Genomic DNA, 17615 nt, shown 5'->3' with positions numbered 1-17615 from the left:
CGCATTGTCCTTATCTTTTTGTTTTTTTCTTTCTTCTCTTATTGTTTTATCATTTTCTTCTCTTTTTTATTTTTCAGCCCTATTGGTAATCACTACTGTCTTATTTTTTTCTTTCTTAGCCATCACACCTATAAGTTAAGGTTTTCATTAGAGAAAAGGGGGCTGTTGGTTACTAAAGCCCACACCTATAATTATATATATATATATATATATATATATATATATATATATAATTGTAATCATATATATATATATATATATATATATATATATAGAAAGATAATTTAAATTGAACTAATTATGACTAATTATGTATTTTGCTGTAAAAAAAATTTGGAAAGAAAATATAAGATTTAAGTATTGAATTCATCAAGTCGGATCATAAAATGTTATGATCATATCGATTATTATTATTATTCAATATATAAAATTAAAATTGATGTAAGAAAAATGTTTATGAAGTCTAGGTTTGATTGAAATATGAAGATGAGAGTAAGGATTATTGCACTGCTCAAAATAATGTGAAATGAGTGGTACATTTCCTGTACTCTCTCTTTTCTTTTTTTCTCTCTCTTCTCAAAATGTTGGAACATACGATATGTCGACATTTGAACTCACCGATAAATACCGATCCGATCATGTCACCGAAACGAGTCCGGATCGGACTCCCTGTGTTATGATGACCCACTGTCGTCCAGCCCATGCTTTGAGATTCGCACGTGCACATCACACCGGCTTCTGTCGTCGTCCATCTATTTAGGGATTAATGAGCACGAACGGAGCCCGGAAAGCCATCTCGCCTGTTCCTCTCACCGATCGTCGCCTTCCCGCCGCACCAGACGATCATGTCGTCCAAACAAGGTTGGCATCTGACCCTCTCTTTCCCCATCTTTCGTCTCTCTTTGGTCGTCGCTGGATTTAGATCTTTCGGGTTGATTCAGGTGGGAAGTTGAAGCCCCTGAAGCAGCCAAAGGCTGACAAGAAGGAGTACGACGAGGTGCGCACGATTTCTTGATCCGATCGATCACGCTTTCGCTCGTTTGTTGGATCTTACAGATGCTTGGGATGTCTGGTTTGATCGGATTCACATCAAGTTCTTGATGGCTTGCTTGATTGAAAGCTCTGAGTGTCTCTAATTTATACGATTCTAGGATTCTTGACAGTTTTGATGCTTCTGTGGAAAATTTCGTTTCCCCTTTCTTTCTCCCTTCCTCTCTACTCGTCTGCCATTGCATCTAAAGAATTAAGCACTCAAGAAAAGATTGCTCACCCACTTAGGTCTTAATGGGAATTCTGGATTTCAATATATTCTAGAAAAGAAAAGAAAAAATTGTTTGTCTTGAATTGGATAGATTTCAAATGCCTCTATCGATCTTGGTTGAAGGATATGATTTCTTTTTTAGGTTTAAGGGGCACAGAGGTGCCTTGGGAAAAGCAATGGCCCACTTTATTTCCTCCTTGGTTTCTTGGTGCCAGAACAGAAGTTACCATGCCATTGTATTGTTATAGTAGTTTATCTACTTGAGCTTTTTTTACCCTTAAAGATTATCTTAGGCTCTTCTTAATTTGTGTGTCATCACTTTGAAATCTTCGGAAACATAAATAAATCCAACCTCAATGAAGATTAACCGTCTTATGGAGCTATCTCTTTGACATCCTGACATGCTTGGGAGAATGAAAATATGAGGCTCAAGTCAATTAATTTCATCCCATAATTTTGTATACTATTAAAATTACTTGGGGGGTGCTTGGTTGTATGCAACTGGAAATGCTAATGAGCAGCAGTTGCAGGCAGAAGCAAATTATGCAAGTAGCGGTAACCGATACTGGTGCTTGGATGCACATGTACAATTGCTATCACCTGACTCGATAAGATGATAAGATAATTTACCTATTCACTTTGTTAAGCCTTACATGCCCATGTTCACTTTCGTGCAAATTGTTTGAACTAAATTAATGGTAGTACACCCAATGACCCTTACATGCTAACCTAAGTCTTCTCCCACTTCTATTGTGGGTGTTACAATCTCGCTTGCCTAAGGTGTTGACATCCTTGTCAAGTAACATAGTCCATAATCAAACCTGATACTTGTGAGATGTATTCTAGTGGCTCTACACTGTGGTGTGCCCTGTAATCTCATCCACTAGATATCTCTTTCTGCCTTGAGCCCCTCATCATGTCGTCACTCCGGTACCAATTGTTGACCCAAGTGAGCAAGATCAATGACTCGTTAAATATGTTGAGCTTGGATCACAACAGCAACAATAACAACAACAACAAAACCATAAGTTCTAACTATTTGGGACTAGACCACTGGCCCAAAATGTTCAACTTAGTGATAATATACACTTATACACTTACTTGAGTCTTCTCCAACTTCCAATGTGGGATTGAAGTTGGGTGTTACATTGGTTGCTTGCAATTGCCAGTGTTGGATGACTGCAAGTGAAGAAATGTGGTAACTCTCCTATTTACATGGTGAGGTTACTCCCTAACATTAGACATGTAACATTAGACATGACATTTAATGTCAGCAGTCTTATGCATTAAGACATGTTATTAAATTCAAAATTCAGTCTTATACATCCAAAATAATGATTATGTACTACAGTTGTTCATAATTGTTTTTCTTACACATCATGATTCCTCCACCATGTATCAATGCATAATTAGTCTTTCAAAAATATCTGTTGCACTGGGCGGATGATACATTTCCCAGCAACAATATCAAAGGTTTAAGCCCCAGAAGTTTACCTCTAATATAAACAACATCAAAGGTTTAAGTCACAGAAAATTGATCCCATGATATATTTCTCACCTTTGCCATCCTCAAGGACGATGCCTTTTGATTGTCCATGGGTTGTTATATCCAACCTACCTGTTTTGAAGTCAACTCTGTTATTTAACTCTTAAATTACATATATGATGTACGAGTTGATCTAATCTTTTAGGCAAAGTTAAACTACCAACCTTTTGACTTGTTGAGACTTTAATATAAGGACAGATGATTCCTCTGCCTTTATATCTGGCTCGTGTGCTCAACTTTTGAATTAGTTTCTTCAGAAATGCTTCCATTTTAAGACATTAAAGATAGTAAGTTTCGTACTTGCATCTGATGGTTGTGTCTAGATATCAAGAAGTCCATTTGTTGAGCACTTCGAATCAGCTGTGCTCCTTTGATCTCTGTGTGTGTGTACAAGTCAACAAACACTTAAGCTACTTCCTGTTGAACACTACCTTTATTAATGCCTTTTTTGTCTTAGTTTGTGTTCAATCATTCTTACTTGCTCCTGCTTCCAGTTTGGGGATTAAAACTGCAACCATGTTCTTAAACCTAACATGGTCGGTCTACACCTAAGTAATTTGCTAGGTTCAGTTAGGGTATATGTTTCATGGAATACAGGCAGCTGATGAGAACCGTTGGTTTTTCTTTTATTTGCTTTGCTTTTCTTCTTCTTTATTTTATGTATTCAACTCTAGAAGGAACAATGTTTTTATGCTACGTTGTTGAGTGTTGAGGCATCTCATGATGTTTATGTTTTATCTTCGTAACTCTTCGGCTATGTTTCCTTGGTAGTTTGTGATTTTAGTCTTAGTTGAACGATCTCATGACGTTTATGTTATGTCTTTACAACTCTTTGGCTATATTTCCATGGTAATTTGTGATCTTAAACAGAGTTAAACAATCTAGTGTCAAGGTTACAGATGAAACACAGTGGATTTCATTGGGATTAGTGATTGCATTTTATTTTTCTTTATATATTGTATCATTTATATATTAGGCATATTGCTTTTGCTGCCTCTTTTATGTGTACTTTTTGCTACTTACAGATGGACAAAGCAAATATTCAGAAGAAGAAAGATGAGGAAAAGGTATACTTCCCGAAAGCTGTGAAATCTTTTATGTTAATTCTATCACAGTGATGAAGAGAATTGGCTTTAACTGGTCATCATTTTCTTATTCTGAACAGGCGCTAAAGGAATTAAGGGCTAAGGCATCTCAGAAGGGATCATTTGGAGGCACTGGTCTTAAGAAGAGCGGAAAAAAATAACGTCTCCTGTTGCACATGTTCAAAAAAAAAAGGAACTACCTCTCTGAATGTAGTAAGCAAATTCTGAGTGTGCTTTGTCTTATCAGGTTGATGAAAGCTGTCTTTAAGTGAATGCTTTGAACGCTATAATGTACTAAACAAGTATTTCATGGATGTGCTTCGATTTATCGGGTTGATAAAAGTCGTTTTGGAGTTTCAATGCTTTGAACACTTAATGCGTGTTTAGTGACCTGGTGCTCTTGTGAACAGGTTGAAGTATAATTTTATGATCGACTGTGTTATAGAGAGGATATACTTTTGCTGGGTTCAGAAACAATGAAAATAGATATTCACCTTATTAATCTCTTTTCTTCTCGTTTTCTCTGATAATTTTGTTCGCATTCATCTGCCGGAATACCGTGTTGTGTTATGGGCATTCTGAGCACTACTTCCAGTGACAGAAATCAGAGCGTGCTATGTTTTCCACCTTATTAATCCATTTTACTCCTCTGCAGGTTCTGCATCATCAGGTACGATTTAATTCTACGCTGAAGTCATTTCCTTAGTTATCATCATCTCTTCCAATATTCTCCATTACCCCCTACAAGTATGCATTAGAACTTATGCTTGCTACGCCTCTGGGTTTTCAGATGAGTTCCAGTGAGAAGGTGAAGGAATTGTTTTGGCGTTCCAACTCGATGGAGGAAGCAGATAATTCCGGGGTGCAAACAAAGGTACTCAGTTAGATCATAAGCGAACCTTCATGCATTCAATATACTTACATCTTCGTCTCAATTTCTTGTGTTCGTGGTCTCCTCCCCATCCACTTGCATTTACTAATGGTGGATAACCGCAACGCAGTTGCGTCTTTATCCACCGACCTGTAGACAGACGGCTCAAATGACTTTAAAGATTGGATAACCGCATGGCAACCAATCCACGGTAGGCACAGATGGGCTATTTTGGCTGAATCCATTGAAATGTATCTGACGTCAAATAAATATATCAGTAAGTTTTCGTCGATAAATAGAAAACCAATTTGTCAATGATGCTGCTATCATCATCTCTTCCGTTGATCGGTTGACAACGCTCACTCTCACCTCGTCATGCGTTGCCTTTTCCGCAGTTACAACGACAACAAAGCAGCGAGGGGGAAGGGTTCAGATTAGGATGATGAGCGATGATGGCACCCGAGACTTACCACTGGCAGTTACGCGATTGAGTGGGACAGACGACTCATTAAATATATTAATGCCATCCACCCGTCCACGCCCTTCCAACACACAGAGAGAAAGAAAAAAGAAAGGGGGGAGCAAAGAGATGCAGCAGCAGAGATAAGAGTCATCATTTGCTCAGTACTTTACGCCTTTTGCAGAAGCCAAACATTAAAGAAAGAGAATAGCCAGCTGACCCACATAAACACACACATACACACCCCTCCCCCTATAAATGCCCTCCAAATTAGTATGTTTGGAATGCGGGCTTAAACCTTGTGCAGTGTTGGTGTGGTGTCACGGCATGTACTCGCTCCCACTCCAGTAATGAGCAGAGCTCCGCTTGGTTTTGCCTGAGAGGAAGGGAGAGAAAGCAACCGGGGCAACCTCTTCCTGCTCATCTCGCCCTCTCGCTCCTTCCGCTGGTTCAGAATCTTCTGGCGCGTGATGGATGCCCACAGCAGAAGCCTCTGCAGCGGCAGCAGCGGCCACGCTTATTACCAGGGGAATCAGGATCAGATCTCCTTCTTGCTGGGGCACCTTTCGCCCACTTGTTCTTCCTACCCTTCTTCGGACTTCCCACTGGCCGGTGCGGAGGATGGCTTTGGGGCTGTTGGGTCCTCCCTGCTACATTCCAGGATGAAGTCTCCGGATCAAGATTTGGACTCTCTTGACTGTGAGATCGAGGTATTTGCTTTGTTTCTTTGTTTCCCTTCAAGTACACAAATTCCTCGGATAACTGGATGGCTGATCTGGTTACAATTCGTTGTATGATGGGGTGGAGGTGTCCGAGGAGCCCCCAAAGCTGGCTCCGGCTCGGACTTCCAGCTCCAAGAGAAACAGGGCTGCAGAAGTGCACAACTTGTCCGAGAAGGTGATTTGAGCTTCTTCTTCTTCTTCTTGATAATATCCATACTTGATCGTGCTGGTGGTAATCTGATTTTTTGGCAGAGGAGGAGAAGTAGAATCAATGAGAAAATGAAGGCTTTGCAGAGTCTGATTCCCAATTCCAGCAAGGTGGTAAATCATGTGGCCTTTTTTTATCTTTTGTCTTTAATCCAGTTGACAATTGCCGTTGAAAATTTGACGCGGTATGATTCCTCGTGGAAAATTTTGTGCTCCAAGCAGACAGACAAGGCTTCGATGCTTGATGAGGCCATCGAATATCTCAAGCAATTACAGCTCCAAGTACAGGTTTGTCATTCTGTTGTTTCACCCGTTTCTGGTGATTAATCCTGCAATGGATCCTCAAATCTGCTTCGGTTTACTGTTTAAATAAGTGAATATATCATAATGCTTCACTTTCTGGTCTCTTTGATCTTACTATTTTTTGGAGCATGTTCCTTTTGATTAGAAGCCTTCTGAAATTTAATATGAATTCTGGGAGAGTCTTCGAGTCATGCAATTCTGAGTGTTTCTCTTCAACCATTGAGGTTGTTTATTGAATTTGAATTTTGGACACTGTTATCAATAACCTTTTGCTGGTGTTGTCATAGTTAATTAGCATTCCTTTATATGATCGATGCTATTTGCTGATCAACCCCCTTCAAGACTTAATGTCAAACTCTGCCAGCATATTTTTTTTCTTTTTTTGAGGAGAGATGAACATGAAAGTTGAAACATTGTGCTGTACAGTCGATCAACATCAAATGGCATGTCACAACACCCGGTATGATCTCAAGTAAAGGACCCTATTTAGCAAGTGAGAAGATCTGTTTGCTTCTGTCAGATTGAAAGAGAAGATAAAATGTTTGCCAATGTATTTTATATCTTCTGCTAGTAGACTCAAGTACTCAACAAGTTCTCTGAGATAGTCGGCCAGGAAAAGACAATCAGTCTCTAAAACAACCTCTGAGATCTTTAGATCCTTTGCAATTTCTGTATTTCTTCTACTTATAAATGATTGACTCAAAGATTAGTGAATTATCCTTCAATTGGCAGATATGGATATTTGGCACATGCATGTCCGCAGGACTCCGCACATAGTAGAGGTACCACATTTAGCTGAATACTAGGTTTAAACCTACATGCTTTGGGCGTTTCGTCAAGAAGACTAAGGGTTAAGATCCTAGATTTAGAAACGAAGATGTATTACTTGATGACGAGTTTGTTCTGAATAAATCTTGCGGAAGCACTCGGCAGCATGAAGCGGAGACCAACTCTGTTGAGATGGAGCTAAAATGAAGATTCAACATGGTGTCATAGAATGATTCATTGGGTCCTTTTCTCCTTTTCCAAAGGATATGAGTGAGATGACAAATATGCCTAATATTAAAGTACAGGTTAGATGACATGGTCTCATATGCTATGCTAGTGATGTCAGATGTTCATTTGCTGGCAGCTATGCTAAAGGAGAGAAGACTTCTCATATGTTCTATGCCAAGGATTTCTTCAATTACCACGGAGAAAGAAAGCCACCAATAGCAATTAAAGTCGATCATACAATGACACAATAAGAAAGTGGACCTAAAATGAAAAACTTGTCGCTGGTGGCAAATTACAATCTTATCTGGAATATAGATCCACTGTTTTTTATGATATGTAGTTGGATCAGCTTATATGAAGATAATGTTCTTCTGTGTTGATTTAGAGGTGATAGTCACATGACAGACTGGAAGTAGCATATGGTTCATTTGGTTCAGGAGATTTCTCAATGTTTTGAAACGAACACTCAAGAAGTGCCAGCAGCTATTTCATGGGATTATGCTCAGAGAAGATCACAAAAGGTAATTAGGACAATTGTATTAACTAAAAAAAAAAATTTGATGTTTTGTACATATTATTAACTCTCATGCTTTGTGTAAATGACATGTTGATAACAGGGAAAAGTAGAAGTGAGTTTGATATTCTGAAGTTTTAGTTGACTGTGGAGTTTGATAGGAAGGACTTGGGAGGTTTTCAATTCTAGATGATATGTCAGAGTCAGGATTCTGATTTCGAGGTCAAAGACCATTCAGACATCAGGGTCTAACACTTCAATCTGTCTATGGAGTTATAAGTTGAAAATGATGGAGCAAGCTTATATGCTCAAATTTTTCTATGCCAGAGCTGTTGGTTGCTTGATGTATGTGATCATGACTCATACATGGCTAGTCTAAGAAACCTAAATGAGGATGCGATGAAGCGAACTTTTCGGAGATTGCAGATGCAGCTTACATAAATTATTTGGGTTCTTTGGATAAGAAAAGATCATACAGATTTTAATTGTTCAAGTAATTTGGACAAGCATGGGTCCGTGACGAACTGATCAGTTAGTTTAGACCCTCCATCTTTGCCATAATTGTGTCAACTACATACCTGAATTATATATTGGACGTGAGGAGGCCAAATAGAAACTTAACTTAAACATTTAGTGGTGAAATGTTCGTCATAATGATTAAGATGATCATCTTTTTTATATGAATTAGATGATCATTAGTTGCGACACAGACTGCTATTTATCTTGCAAAGGATTCGGTGACCATGTTAGGACAAAATCCATTGACTTCATTGTCACAATGAGTTTATTGTGGCAAGGATGATAGCGAGGTCAGTCAGCAAAATTGCTATGAAGATAATGCAACAGACATGGGTAAGTGACAATGGACAAGTTCTAGCATTTCTTAGATTTGGTAGACACATGGTTAGGTGAAAACGAAAATTTGAACCGAAGAAGAACAAGGTTAAGGTGTTTCTTCTATTGAGCCCAAGAAAATTTGACCCATGGACAAGTTCTGCTATGAATTCCTCTAACATAAGTTTCTCTGAGTCAAAACTCATGATTCTGCATTCAACTTTTAGAGATTTATTCGTGTGAAACACAGCTACTGGGGTTTGCTTGTATGAATGGTGTCAAGATAGATCATGCAACCTTCTAGTGAGCAAAGGTGAAGATGAAATCTGTAGGATTTGATGTTTTATTTATTCCTAGCTTTTATGGAATAAGAAGGCCCTTGAACTTGAATTATGATAGGTCTACTGCAGTTATCAGGGTCATTTGATTCTCATCTGATCCTGGGAATCTGAGTTTGGATTGACTAGTCCTAACACCACTTACACTGATTTAGTAGCCCCCTTCACTGTTTTTTACAGTTTGAAAATCAGTAAAAAAGCTGCTGGGAGAAGCCAATCGATTCTTTTTAATTTTTGTAATAGAAATTGCAGGATGTTCCCCAAATTTTAATAAATATAGAAGAATACAGGATGAAAATGGTATACCCCAAAACGTTAATAAAGAAGAATACAGAATAAAGATCACATACCCCCAAATTTTATTTGTGAAGGAACAATACAGGACAAAGATGGTACAAATATGGTTATAGTTCAACAAAACAAGTGAAATATTGAAAAATCACTGGTAAATTCTTGGGATATAGAGCAACCAAGGTAGAGAGCATATGAGGATCTCTCTTAATATATGTCTGCAAATGGTTTGAATATGTGACAACGATAACATCATCTTGCTCTAGAGTATAAGCTAGGTACATTCTGATGGATGAGCATTCTGATGGCCCTTAATAAAAAAGTCCAATAAGTAGAGTAGGTAGAATTTTGTTGTTGAAATTTCAGCGGATGCTGTTTTCTTTTTACTAAAGAGCAACAAATTTTCTTTTTTTTTTCTTTTTTTCCAAATTGTGGTTCGTTTATCTAATCAATCTGTCATCTATTACACTCATTTTCTTAGTCAATTAAATTGTACTGTGTTATGCTTAATCGTCGAAATTCTAGTGCATACTTTGTTGACTTATCGTTATTGTTGCAGATGCTTTCGATGAGGAACAGCCTAAGTCAACATCCAATGTTCTTGTCTGGAGGTTTGCAGCCTTTGCAAGCTTTGCCAATGGGTATTGATTTTGGTCTGGGTGCCAACAGAGCAGTGAACGCTGTAGGCATGCTGCCCCTAAACCAAGTATCATCTGTTCCGAACACGTTTGATCTGTCACCGTCGTCCAATCAATCTGCTTCCATACCAAGTGTTATCAATATTACTAAGCCAGAGACTCCAGTTGCAATGGAGCCATCGCAGTCCCACCATGGATCTTTTCTATTGCCTGTGTCCATCGAGGTAACCCTTTTTAATCTTTACCGCACCATAGTCTTCTATTCATCCTACTCTCTGTTCTGCAAGTTAAAAGAGAAAAGGAAAATTTTCCTGCTAACACGCTTGATCAGAAGAACAAAAAGATACATATGGAATTTTGAGGCGAAGCATGCAAAATTGATCGATTGATGTTGAGATGTTTCTACCATCGCAGGATATTCTAACACGAGAAATGATAACACAACAGCAGCCAGATACTAGACATTCTCCAAGGAACCTTACAGGTGAATCATCAAAGACTCCACCTCGCTTTTTCAACATAGAAAATGAGGTGAATTCCATGGCTGCCGATGCTGCCCAACATCCCGGAGGGCAAGCATCATCCTCAGTGGGTGCAGACCATGTTGCGGAATGCATGTTAGGTAGAGTCAGGTTGCAAGATGCGCCACTAAAGGAGCCACCAGAAAAGGAGGAATTCATCCAGCATTTGCGTCGGTAATTTCAAAATTCTCACTTTCATGCCTGGAAATTTTTGGTGGTGATTCCTTCATTCGCTGTGACCTCAACCAGCTTATAAGCACAGGGAAAAAATTTCCCCCAGTGCTCATTGCAAAGATGCAGTCTCTCAAAGATTTTGAGGTGCACCAGTTTGGCTGTTGAATGCTTTGCAAACCCTTATTATTTGCACTTGGAAGTTGTAATGAGGCCTTGACTCGTCCAACCCTTTTGCAAATGTTTGATAGAAGTAACCTGGACATCTGTGTTCACTTGTAAGCAGCAGTTATTCATAGGAGGATAGATAGAAACAACGGCTACTGGATTGACCACAAGGAATAATACCATATTTCATTGCTACAGAAAGATTGCATCAAGAAAAAGGAAAGAGTGAAAAGCACATGACAAGGAAAAGGATAACAGAGATTTACCATCTTTTCTAGCTCAGAGGTTTCTTAAGGACGATTATGACCTAAATCTCCATCTACTGTCTTGTTTTCTTCTTGGGATGCGTCGTCATGGCTCCCCTAACGTTACAGACACTGCCTATCATCACTTCCCGCATTTGTTGTGTGACCCCCAGGCTATTGCTTCGGCATCTTTTTCGCTCCTTCCATGCATCAGACAGTTCGGCAGGCCAACGTCTCGTGCCGAAGCAGCGGCACGGGATGCCGAGCCCAACACTGTGGCAATGCTCCCAAAGATCTCAATGGTATCCATCAAGGGCCTGCGTGCGTGATGGCGGTGAGATCATGCTTGCAATCTCAGGAGGTGGGTGAAGTGGCGACGCACCTACAGACGTGGGACCCCCAAAAAGAAGTCGCATCACCACCACTGCTCCCCATTTGTTCCTTCTTCTATTTAAGTCCTCTCTCTCGCCCGCCCTCCCCGCCCAATCCCAGGAGGCAGAGAAGAACAGGACCAAGATAGGAGAAGAAGAGAGAAATGGCGACGGAGAGCCAGAATGGAGAGCAGAGCAGACATCAGGAAATGGGCCACAAAAGCCTGCTTCAGAGCGACGCCCTCTACGAAGCAACTCACCGTCTCCCCTCCCTCCTCATCAGCATCTCGCTTACCGATCCCCGTAAAGCTTCTTCTTGACGCTGATGCTGCAGTACATGCTGGAGACGAGCGTGTGCCCTCGGGAGCTCCGGCAGATCACGGCCAAGCATCCATGGTGCGTCTATGTTCCTGCATTACGACCTACCTCAGGCATCAAATCAGTCATAGAAGACAGAAATAGGAGCCTGATGATCTGCCAAGCCTTCCGATTCTCACTCGGTAGCCAAAAAGCAGGCCTTCGAAGCCATCGTCCCACGAGATCAAGAAACTAGGGATCGAATCCGGGGAGGAGGCCGGCGAGGGCGTTCCGACGATCCGGGATCGGGAAGACCATCGGAGCGAAACCCTAACGTGACGCCTTGGAAGGCGGGAAGGGCTTGGGAGAATCGAAGAACGAAGAGGCGGGAAGGAGATGAGTTTGAATCTGCTGGACGGCGGAGCATTTATTCGGACTATACATGGATTTCTTCGTCGTCATCGTATAATTATACGTATAACTATACGTATTTGCTCATCGACGTCGATCGGGATCAAAAGGAGGCAAAATGCTTAACCATTTGTTTCTTACCACTCACCTGTCTACCTGCTTCGCGACAGGACAGCATGTGGGGTGACGTGGTCCCGACAACGGAGGCCGTTACTCTTCCCGAGAGAAACAGATCGGGTGAACTGTCCTTGTTCTCAAGTTACAAATTGTCATTTATGCTCTTTGTCTTTCCCATAATCACATAAATACCGATGACGTCGACAGGTGACCACAGGTTCCCTGTATGATACGTTGGTATACGATGATGGACGGACTTGATTCATCTCCTGCATTAAGGTACGGCCAACCTAACCCATTATCGATTCGCCGCTTTACACGTCCTAAGGAGGGCAGTTTTGTCACATCAAACTTGCATATCGTCGATAAATTATTCCTTATGCATCTACTTTGTTTATTTCGACTGTCTTCGAAATACATGTCATTCCTGCATCTAATCAACTCAAGTCGAAACTTTAATTAGAAATTTAAAACTATAACTGCATTATTAATGTTATTTCGAAATCTGAAGGTCAATCGACGAAGATTAATCTTGCTAACCTTTATTGTTTATTTTTTGGGATAATTGATAGTTAGTGTTTGTTTTATTGCAATTGTTTATAGTAAGGCATGACAGGCTTTCTTTTAGGCATAATAAATAAACGATCCATTTAATTATCTCCCAATGTGGCTTACATTTCAATTATCCAATTCATTCTCATCTTAAATCTGACAAATCGAGCGAAAATAAGAAATAGATGGATCCAAAGGTGAATACAACATCGTACATGCACGACATTTTGGCTTGTCTCCATTTGCACACCTCGATAGACTCATATGGTTCGGAGATACCAATCGATCATCAATATCGTGACAGAGACACTTCATCTTTATCTTTTAAGCGCCTCCACGCTTTAAAAGGAGGGGATCGGTGGCCCAGCGCCGTTGAAATGCTACGGGCTCGTCATCCCATAAAAGCACACTAAAAATATGCTTTATTTGATTATTTTGTAAATATTCTTAGAAATCATAATACTTTTGATTGATCATAACATGCATGATGGTGTGTGTAGGAATTGATTTAAGCATCATTTTTCTTAAATCTATGCATTTTGATCCGCTTTAAATCAAAAAATTATACGCAGAGAAGGTGTTTGTGAAATTGACGACGACCGAAGACTGTCACGCCGCAGATCCCAACACCGACGCTTCGTCTTCCTCCAACGAGTTGAAGTCGATTCGAGCGTGTCCGGCGGTGATAAGAAGTGTCTCTCCGGCATGAGAATGAGGTACGATGGCATCATCTCAACACTCACTCATTCTCGCACCCACAACTGGTATTGGACTGCTCCGCACTAGCGGTGGAGCCCTCCTCATACCAAGTTGCACGCATGTGGCGGTGGTGGTGGCGGTGGGTGACAGCAGCCATCCCACCCGGTCCTCTTCCGATCGTGGTCTCCCTTTCTTCTTCCACCGTTCCGCTCGTCTCCGCGCTGCCACCAACACATCACGCCTCGTCGCAGGCGGTGCGGTTTGAGCTTCTGCGGCGGGTTGACATGAGCATGTCATGTCCGTTTGACCATCACTGCGGCGCCCTGCACCATCATTGCATACACTAGCAATCTCCAGTGTTCTTCTGCACGCCGACGTCATGTTCAGCGACGTCTTATCTATCTCCATCTTCCCCACACACCCGAACTCATTCCTGGTCTGTCTGGTCTTTTCTCTTTTTCGTGACTTGGAATGTGACCAACCACCTTCCCCTTCTTCCTTACGCTTAGTAAACGACAGCAAACACAGGAAAGGAGAAAGAGAGGAACAACCGGGTACAAGAAAAAGAACAACCAAAGACACCTCTTTTCCTGTTCTATCTTTCATCACAGGCGGCCATGCCGGCCGAAGGCTGAAGGAAACTACGGAACACAGAGAGATAGGCTAGTAGCTTAATCCACATCGGAGCTCTCCGGGGCCGGCTCCTGATTGAGATCAGGGTTCTTGGCCGGCCGAGTCGGGGGCTGCTGAAGCTGAAGCTGGTGACCTCCTAGTTGCTGCGGCGGAGGCGGTGGCGATGATTTTAGTCCCGTTTGGAGAGCGTCTACCCTCGCGCCAACCTCGGTGGCCTTCTTCCGGATGGAAGCGGCCGACATGGCGCAGGCGCCGGCGCCGGCGCTCCCGCTGAAGCTTTCGGCCTCCAGGTCCTCCGCGAGGATCTCGTCCGGGAAGTTGAGCCTGGCGGAGCGGCCCCGGAGGCAATAGACGGCGGTGTCGTAGGCCCTGGCGGCGGCCACTGCGGTCGAGTAGGACCCCAGCCAAATCCGGGACCGTTTGTTGGGCTCCCTTATCTCCGCCACCCACTTCCCCCACTTCCTCATCCTTACTCCCCTGAAAGTTCTGTCGCTACCGCCGCCGCTGCCGCCGTCTCCCTCGCTTCCCTCCGTCACCCTCCGCCCGGCCCCTGGCGGCGGAGGCTTTCTCGGTTCCCCGCTATTGGAGGTGGAGCACAGCTGCCCCTCCATCCCTTCTCTCTCTCCCTCCTTTTCCCCGCTCCACCTCTCTCTCTCTCTCTCAAGACCTTTATAGTTGCCACCGAAAGGACGAGGAGATTAACGACAGCTTTGGCAGCGGGACATAACGATTAAGCAAAACATACAGCCAATCAAATGGTGACGGAAAGGGACGGCGGACGGTCGAGATGTTACCAATTCCACTAACCCGATCGATCCTGTGGTCCACAGAGCTCGTTGACCTTAATTAATTATCAGTAATAGCCATGATGGACTCCAACCATATGTGATTAGATAGGCTGTGTGGCTCCGGTAATCTTGATTGAGAAACTAATCCCATGTCGGGGCCCACGTGTCACGAGTAGAACCATGATGATGTCACCGAACATGATTTGACATCCGGTTCGGCCGATTCGCCTGCGGACGTCATCGCAGGTGGAGATCCAAACGATAAGGCTCCAAGTCGGATCGCAGATGCATGTAGACCGGCCACGCGGCCACGTAGAGAGAGAGAGAGAGAGATAGAGAGAGTACCCAATCCCTCTCACCGACATGCACGAACGCCAGAGGGCGCGACACGCGTTGACGCGCGCAGCCGCCGACGTCGACGTTTACTTCTCCCTCCTGGAATCAGTTGGGAGAGATGCCGATACGCCGACGGCTGAGATGGGTCCATTTGACAGAACAAAGGGCCGGGATGAAGCCACGGGCAGGTCGGTGGTTGCCGGGAAGGAAAGCTTTACAAGTCGAGAAGACTCTTTGAGAGAGAAGAAAGGGAAAGAAAAGGAGATAGACAGAGACGGGGTGGGGCGGGCGTCGTGGGTGGCTACTGGCTGTTGTTATCTTATCCTAATGGAATTGTAACGAGGAATGCAAAGGGCAGACATAAACTAATGAAAAGCAGGGAAGAGAGGGACGTATAATAATGCAATTGGGTTCCTCCTTTCCACTGCCGACTCCGCCGGCATCCACACTTTGTCTTCCTTCCTTCTCCCATCCATCCTATATATTGTTTGTGCAGGGATAAAGAAAGGAACCGGCTTTGATGGGCAGTGGACGGTGCAAGGTTGTGCCTCACGAGTGGTCGGTGGGCGACGAGATTCTCTCTCTCTCTCACTCTCTAGTGGAGGGGAAGAAGGAGGAGGAGAAACAATAATGGGAGCTGCAGATGGGAGTCTCTTTCATAGGAATAGTATAATCCTGCGGGAATAAACTTGGGATCACATGAAACGGAAGGCAAATAGTGGTCCTCGTCACCTCCCCCTTGCCTTCCGCCTTTCTGTGTGCCAACACACTGCATCGTGCATCCGCCGAGGTGCCAAATTACACTAGACAAAGTGACAAACAGGTGATGGACCATTCACTGGTACGCAGGCAAAGTGTTCCTATTACTGCCTTCCTTCTGATGATGAGATGTTTTTTAGGATAGAAATTTAAGAGTACTACTACTATTGACTCATATAATTAATTCTCTGCTGAGGGCCTAATTATCATTCAATTCATCATCGACATAGAATAATGGAGTGATATAATATCAGATTCATATTCTCCACCTAACTGGTTGACATCGAAAGGTAATGTATCGAAACAAGTATTCTATAGGCTTTGGTCCATCGACCTCCCATTGCTATCATGTTAACTGGCTCTTCCCCATTAGAGTTGAGCATGTCAAAAGTGCATGCACCAGACAAAACAATTGACGAAGCCAAGTGCTGAAGAGAAATCTTTATCTCTGCAGAGAAGTTTGATTGAGGAGGGTCTGACAAGAACAAGGCACTCTCAATTCTTTTTCTTTTTCTGATACAGGATTAGATCGATCCCACTGGGTTGGCCACTACACCAGCATAACTAGCATTTATTGCTTGTGTGCCGGTTCACATGGCACCTGCGAACCAGCTCAAGCATGCCAAGGTTTCCATGGCCTTGGCTCCTGTTCTCTTCACCCCTGTTTTGTGCTGCAGTAGCTCTAGTATGCTACTTCTTAACGGTGAGCATGTGAGATCTGACACGGGGTGTGTGGAGATAGGTGAGCTCGCTGTGAATTCCCATTCCTGAAATGACACCTTGGAAATATGTGGCGGCCTCGTTCTGAGCAACAATGGTGGTGGTGGTGACCAAGGATGATCTGTGAAAAGTAGAACTGGCCTTACTTTTGCCCATTAAAGAACTCCTGCAAATCTATCTATACCCCCCATTGATTAACATGTGAAAATAATTACTCGATTGGAGTGCGGATGAGTTTCCATCCATCGTTGTCTATTGCCAATGACACTTTTCTGCTCCACTCGTTCGTTTGCTTGTCCTTGCACTCAGTGGTATAATATGCACACATATCTGCAGAGTCACTAGTGTTTTCCTGTTGTTACCATACTCGGAAATTTGAAGGTCGAAGCTAGGAGATGACAAACTCCATGATGACTTCTCCCTTTTGACACACTCAAACATCATTTAATTTTATCAAGATAATAAATATTTATATTATTAGATTATATGATTCTATCTAATTAGATAATATATATTTTAGATATGATTATAATTATCGACTAATAAAAAAAATTTAATTATAGTAAAATCGCATAGGAGATGATCTGGATAAGAGCAATTCTCCTAATTATCATCCTAAATCTTTTGTTTTCATCTATAAAAAAAATAAAACTTTCTAATATGAAATAATCAATCATTAAGAGATCATAATTTTTTTTATCTTCTCTTTGTCTTTAATTTGTCGCTCATAATAATTTTACAAATAATATAAAGAAAAGAGA

The 17615-nt window shown here is 42.1% G+C and overlaps 2 protein-coding genes across 4 annotated transcripts; one reads left to right on the top strand and one right to left on the bottom strand.

The window, feature by feature from the left end:
• The first annotated feature begins 707 nt into the window (after window positions 1–707).
• Window positions 708–11021, top strand: LOC103992407 (transcription factor SPATULA). Of its 3 annotated transcripts, XM_065118110.1 has the most exons (11): window positions 708–861; window positions 942–997; window positions 3833–3874; window positions 3973–4562; window positions 4683–4766; window positions 4894–5040; window positions 5159–5933; window positions 6031–6120; window positions 6198–6440; window positions 9988–10290; window positions 10481–11021. In XM_065118110.1, the coding sequence occupies exons 7-11, from the start codon at window positions 5694–5696 to the stop codon at window positions 10763–10765; spliced, it is 1161 nt and encodes a 386-aa protein (XP_064974182.1). In that variant the 5' UTR covers window positions 708–861; window positions 942–997; window positions 3833–3874; window positions 3973–4562; window positions 4683–4766; window positions 4894–5040; window positions 5159–5693; the 3' UTR covers window positions 10766–11021. The 3 variants fall into 3 exon arrangements, with proteins under 3 accessions (XP_064974182.1, XP_064974183.1, XP_064974184.1); XM_065118111.1 differs by having other exon boundaries at window positions 3973–5040; window positions 6198–6263; window positions 6375–6440; XM_065118112.1 differs by lacking the exon at window positions 10481–11021 and adding an exon at window positions 7857–7972 and having other exon boundaries at window positions 3973–5040; window positions 6198–6263; window positions 6375–6440; window positions 9988–10125.
• A 3152-nt stretch (window positions 11022–14173) lies between these two features.
• On the bottom strand, window positions 14174–14906 carry LOC103992406 (ethylene-responsive transcription factor RAP2-9). Its single transcript, XM_009412087.3, has one exon. It carries the CDS (start codon window positions 14860–14862, stop codon window positions 14290–14292), a length of 573 nt encoding a protein of 190 aa, XP_009410362.2. The 5' UTR covers window positions 14863–14906; the 3' UTR covers window positions 14174–14289.
• Window positions 14907–17615: the final 2709 nt, after the last annotated feature.

This window comes from Musa acuminata, chromosome BXJ2-7, assembly GCF_036884655.1.
Source record: "Musa acuminata AAA Group cultivar baxijiao chromosome BXJ2-7, Cavendish_Baxijiao_AAA, whole genome shotgun sequence".
Taxonomy (NCBI): domain Eukaryota; kingdom Viridiplantae; phylum Streptophyta; class Magnoliopsida; order Zingiberales; family Musaceae; genus Musa; species Musa acuminata.
Note: the sequence above shows the minus strand (reverse complement) of the source record. Positions and strands in the feature narration are given on the sequence as shown.

What these genes read in the sequence shown, in the direction of transcription:
- LOC103992407 (XM_065118110.1), top strand. Translation starts at nt 5,694, where the DNA reads ATGGATGCCCACAGCAGAAGCCTCTGCAGCGGCAGCAGCGGCCACGCT. An exon ending in AATTACAGCTCCAAGTACAG is followed by an intron (nt 6,441 to 9,987) that starts GTTTGTCATTCT and finishes TTATTGTTGCAG; the next exon opens with ATGCTTTCGATGAGGAACAG. An exon ending in TATTGCCTGTGTCCATCGAG is followed by an intron (nt 10,291 to 10,480) that starts GTAACCCTTTTT and finishes CTACCATCGCAG; the next exon opens with GATATTCTAACACGAGAAAT.
- LOC103992406 (XM_009412087.3), bottom strand. Translation starts at nt 14,862, where the DNA reads ATGGAGGGGCAGCTGTGCTCCACCTCCAATAGCGGGGAACCGAGAAAG.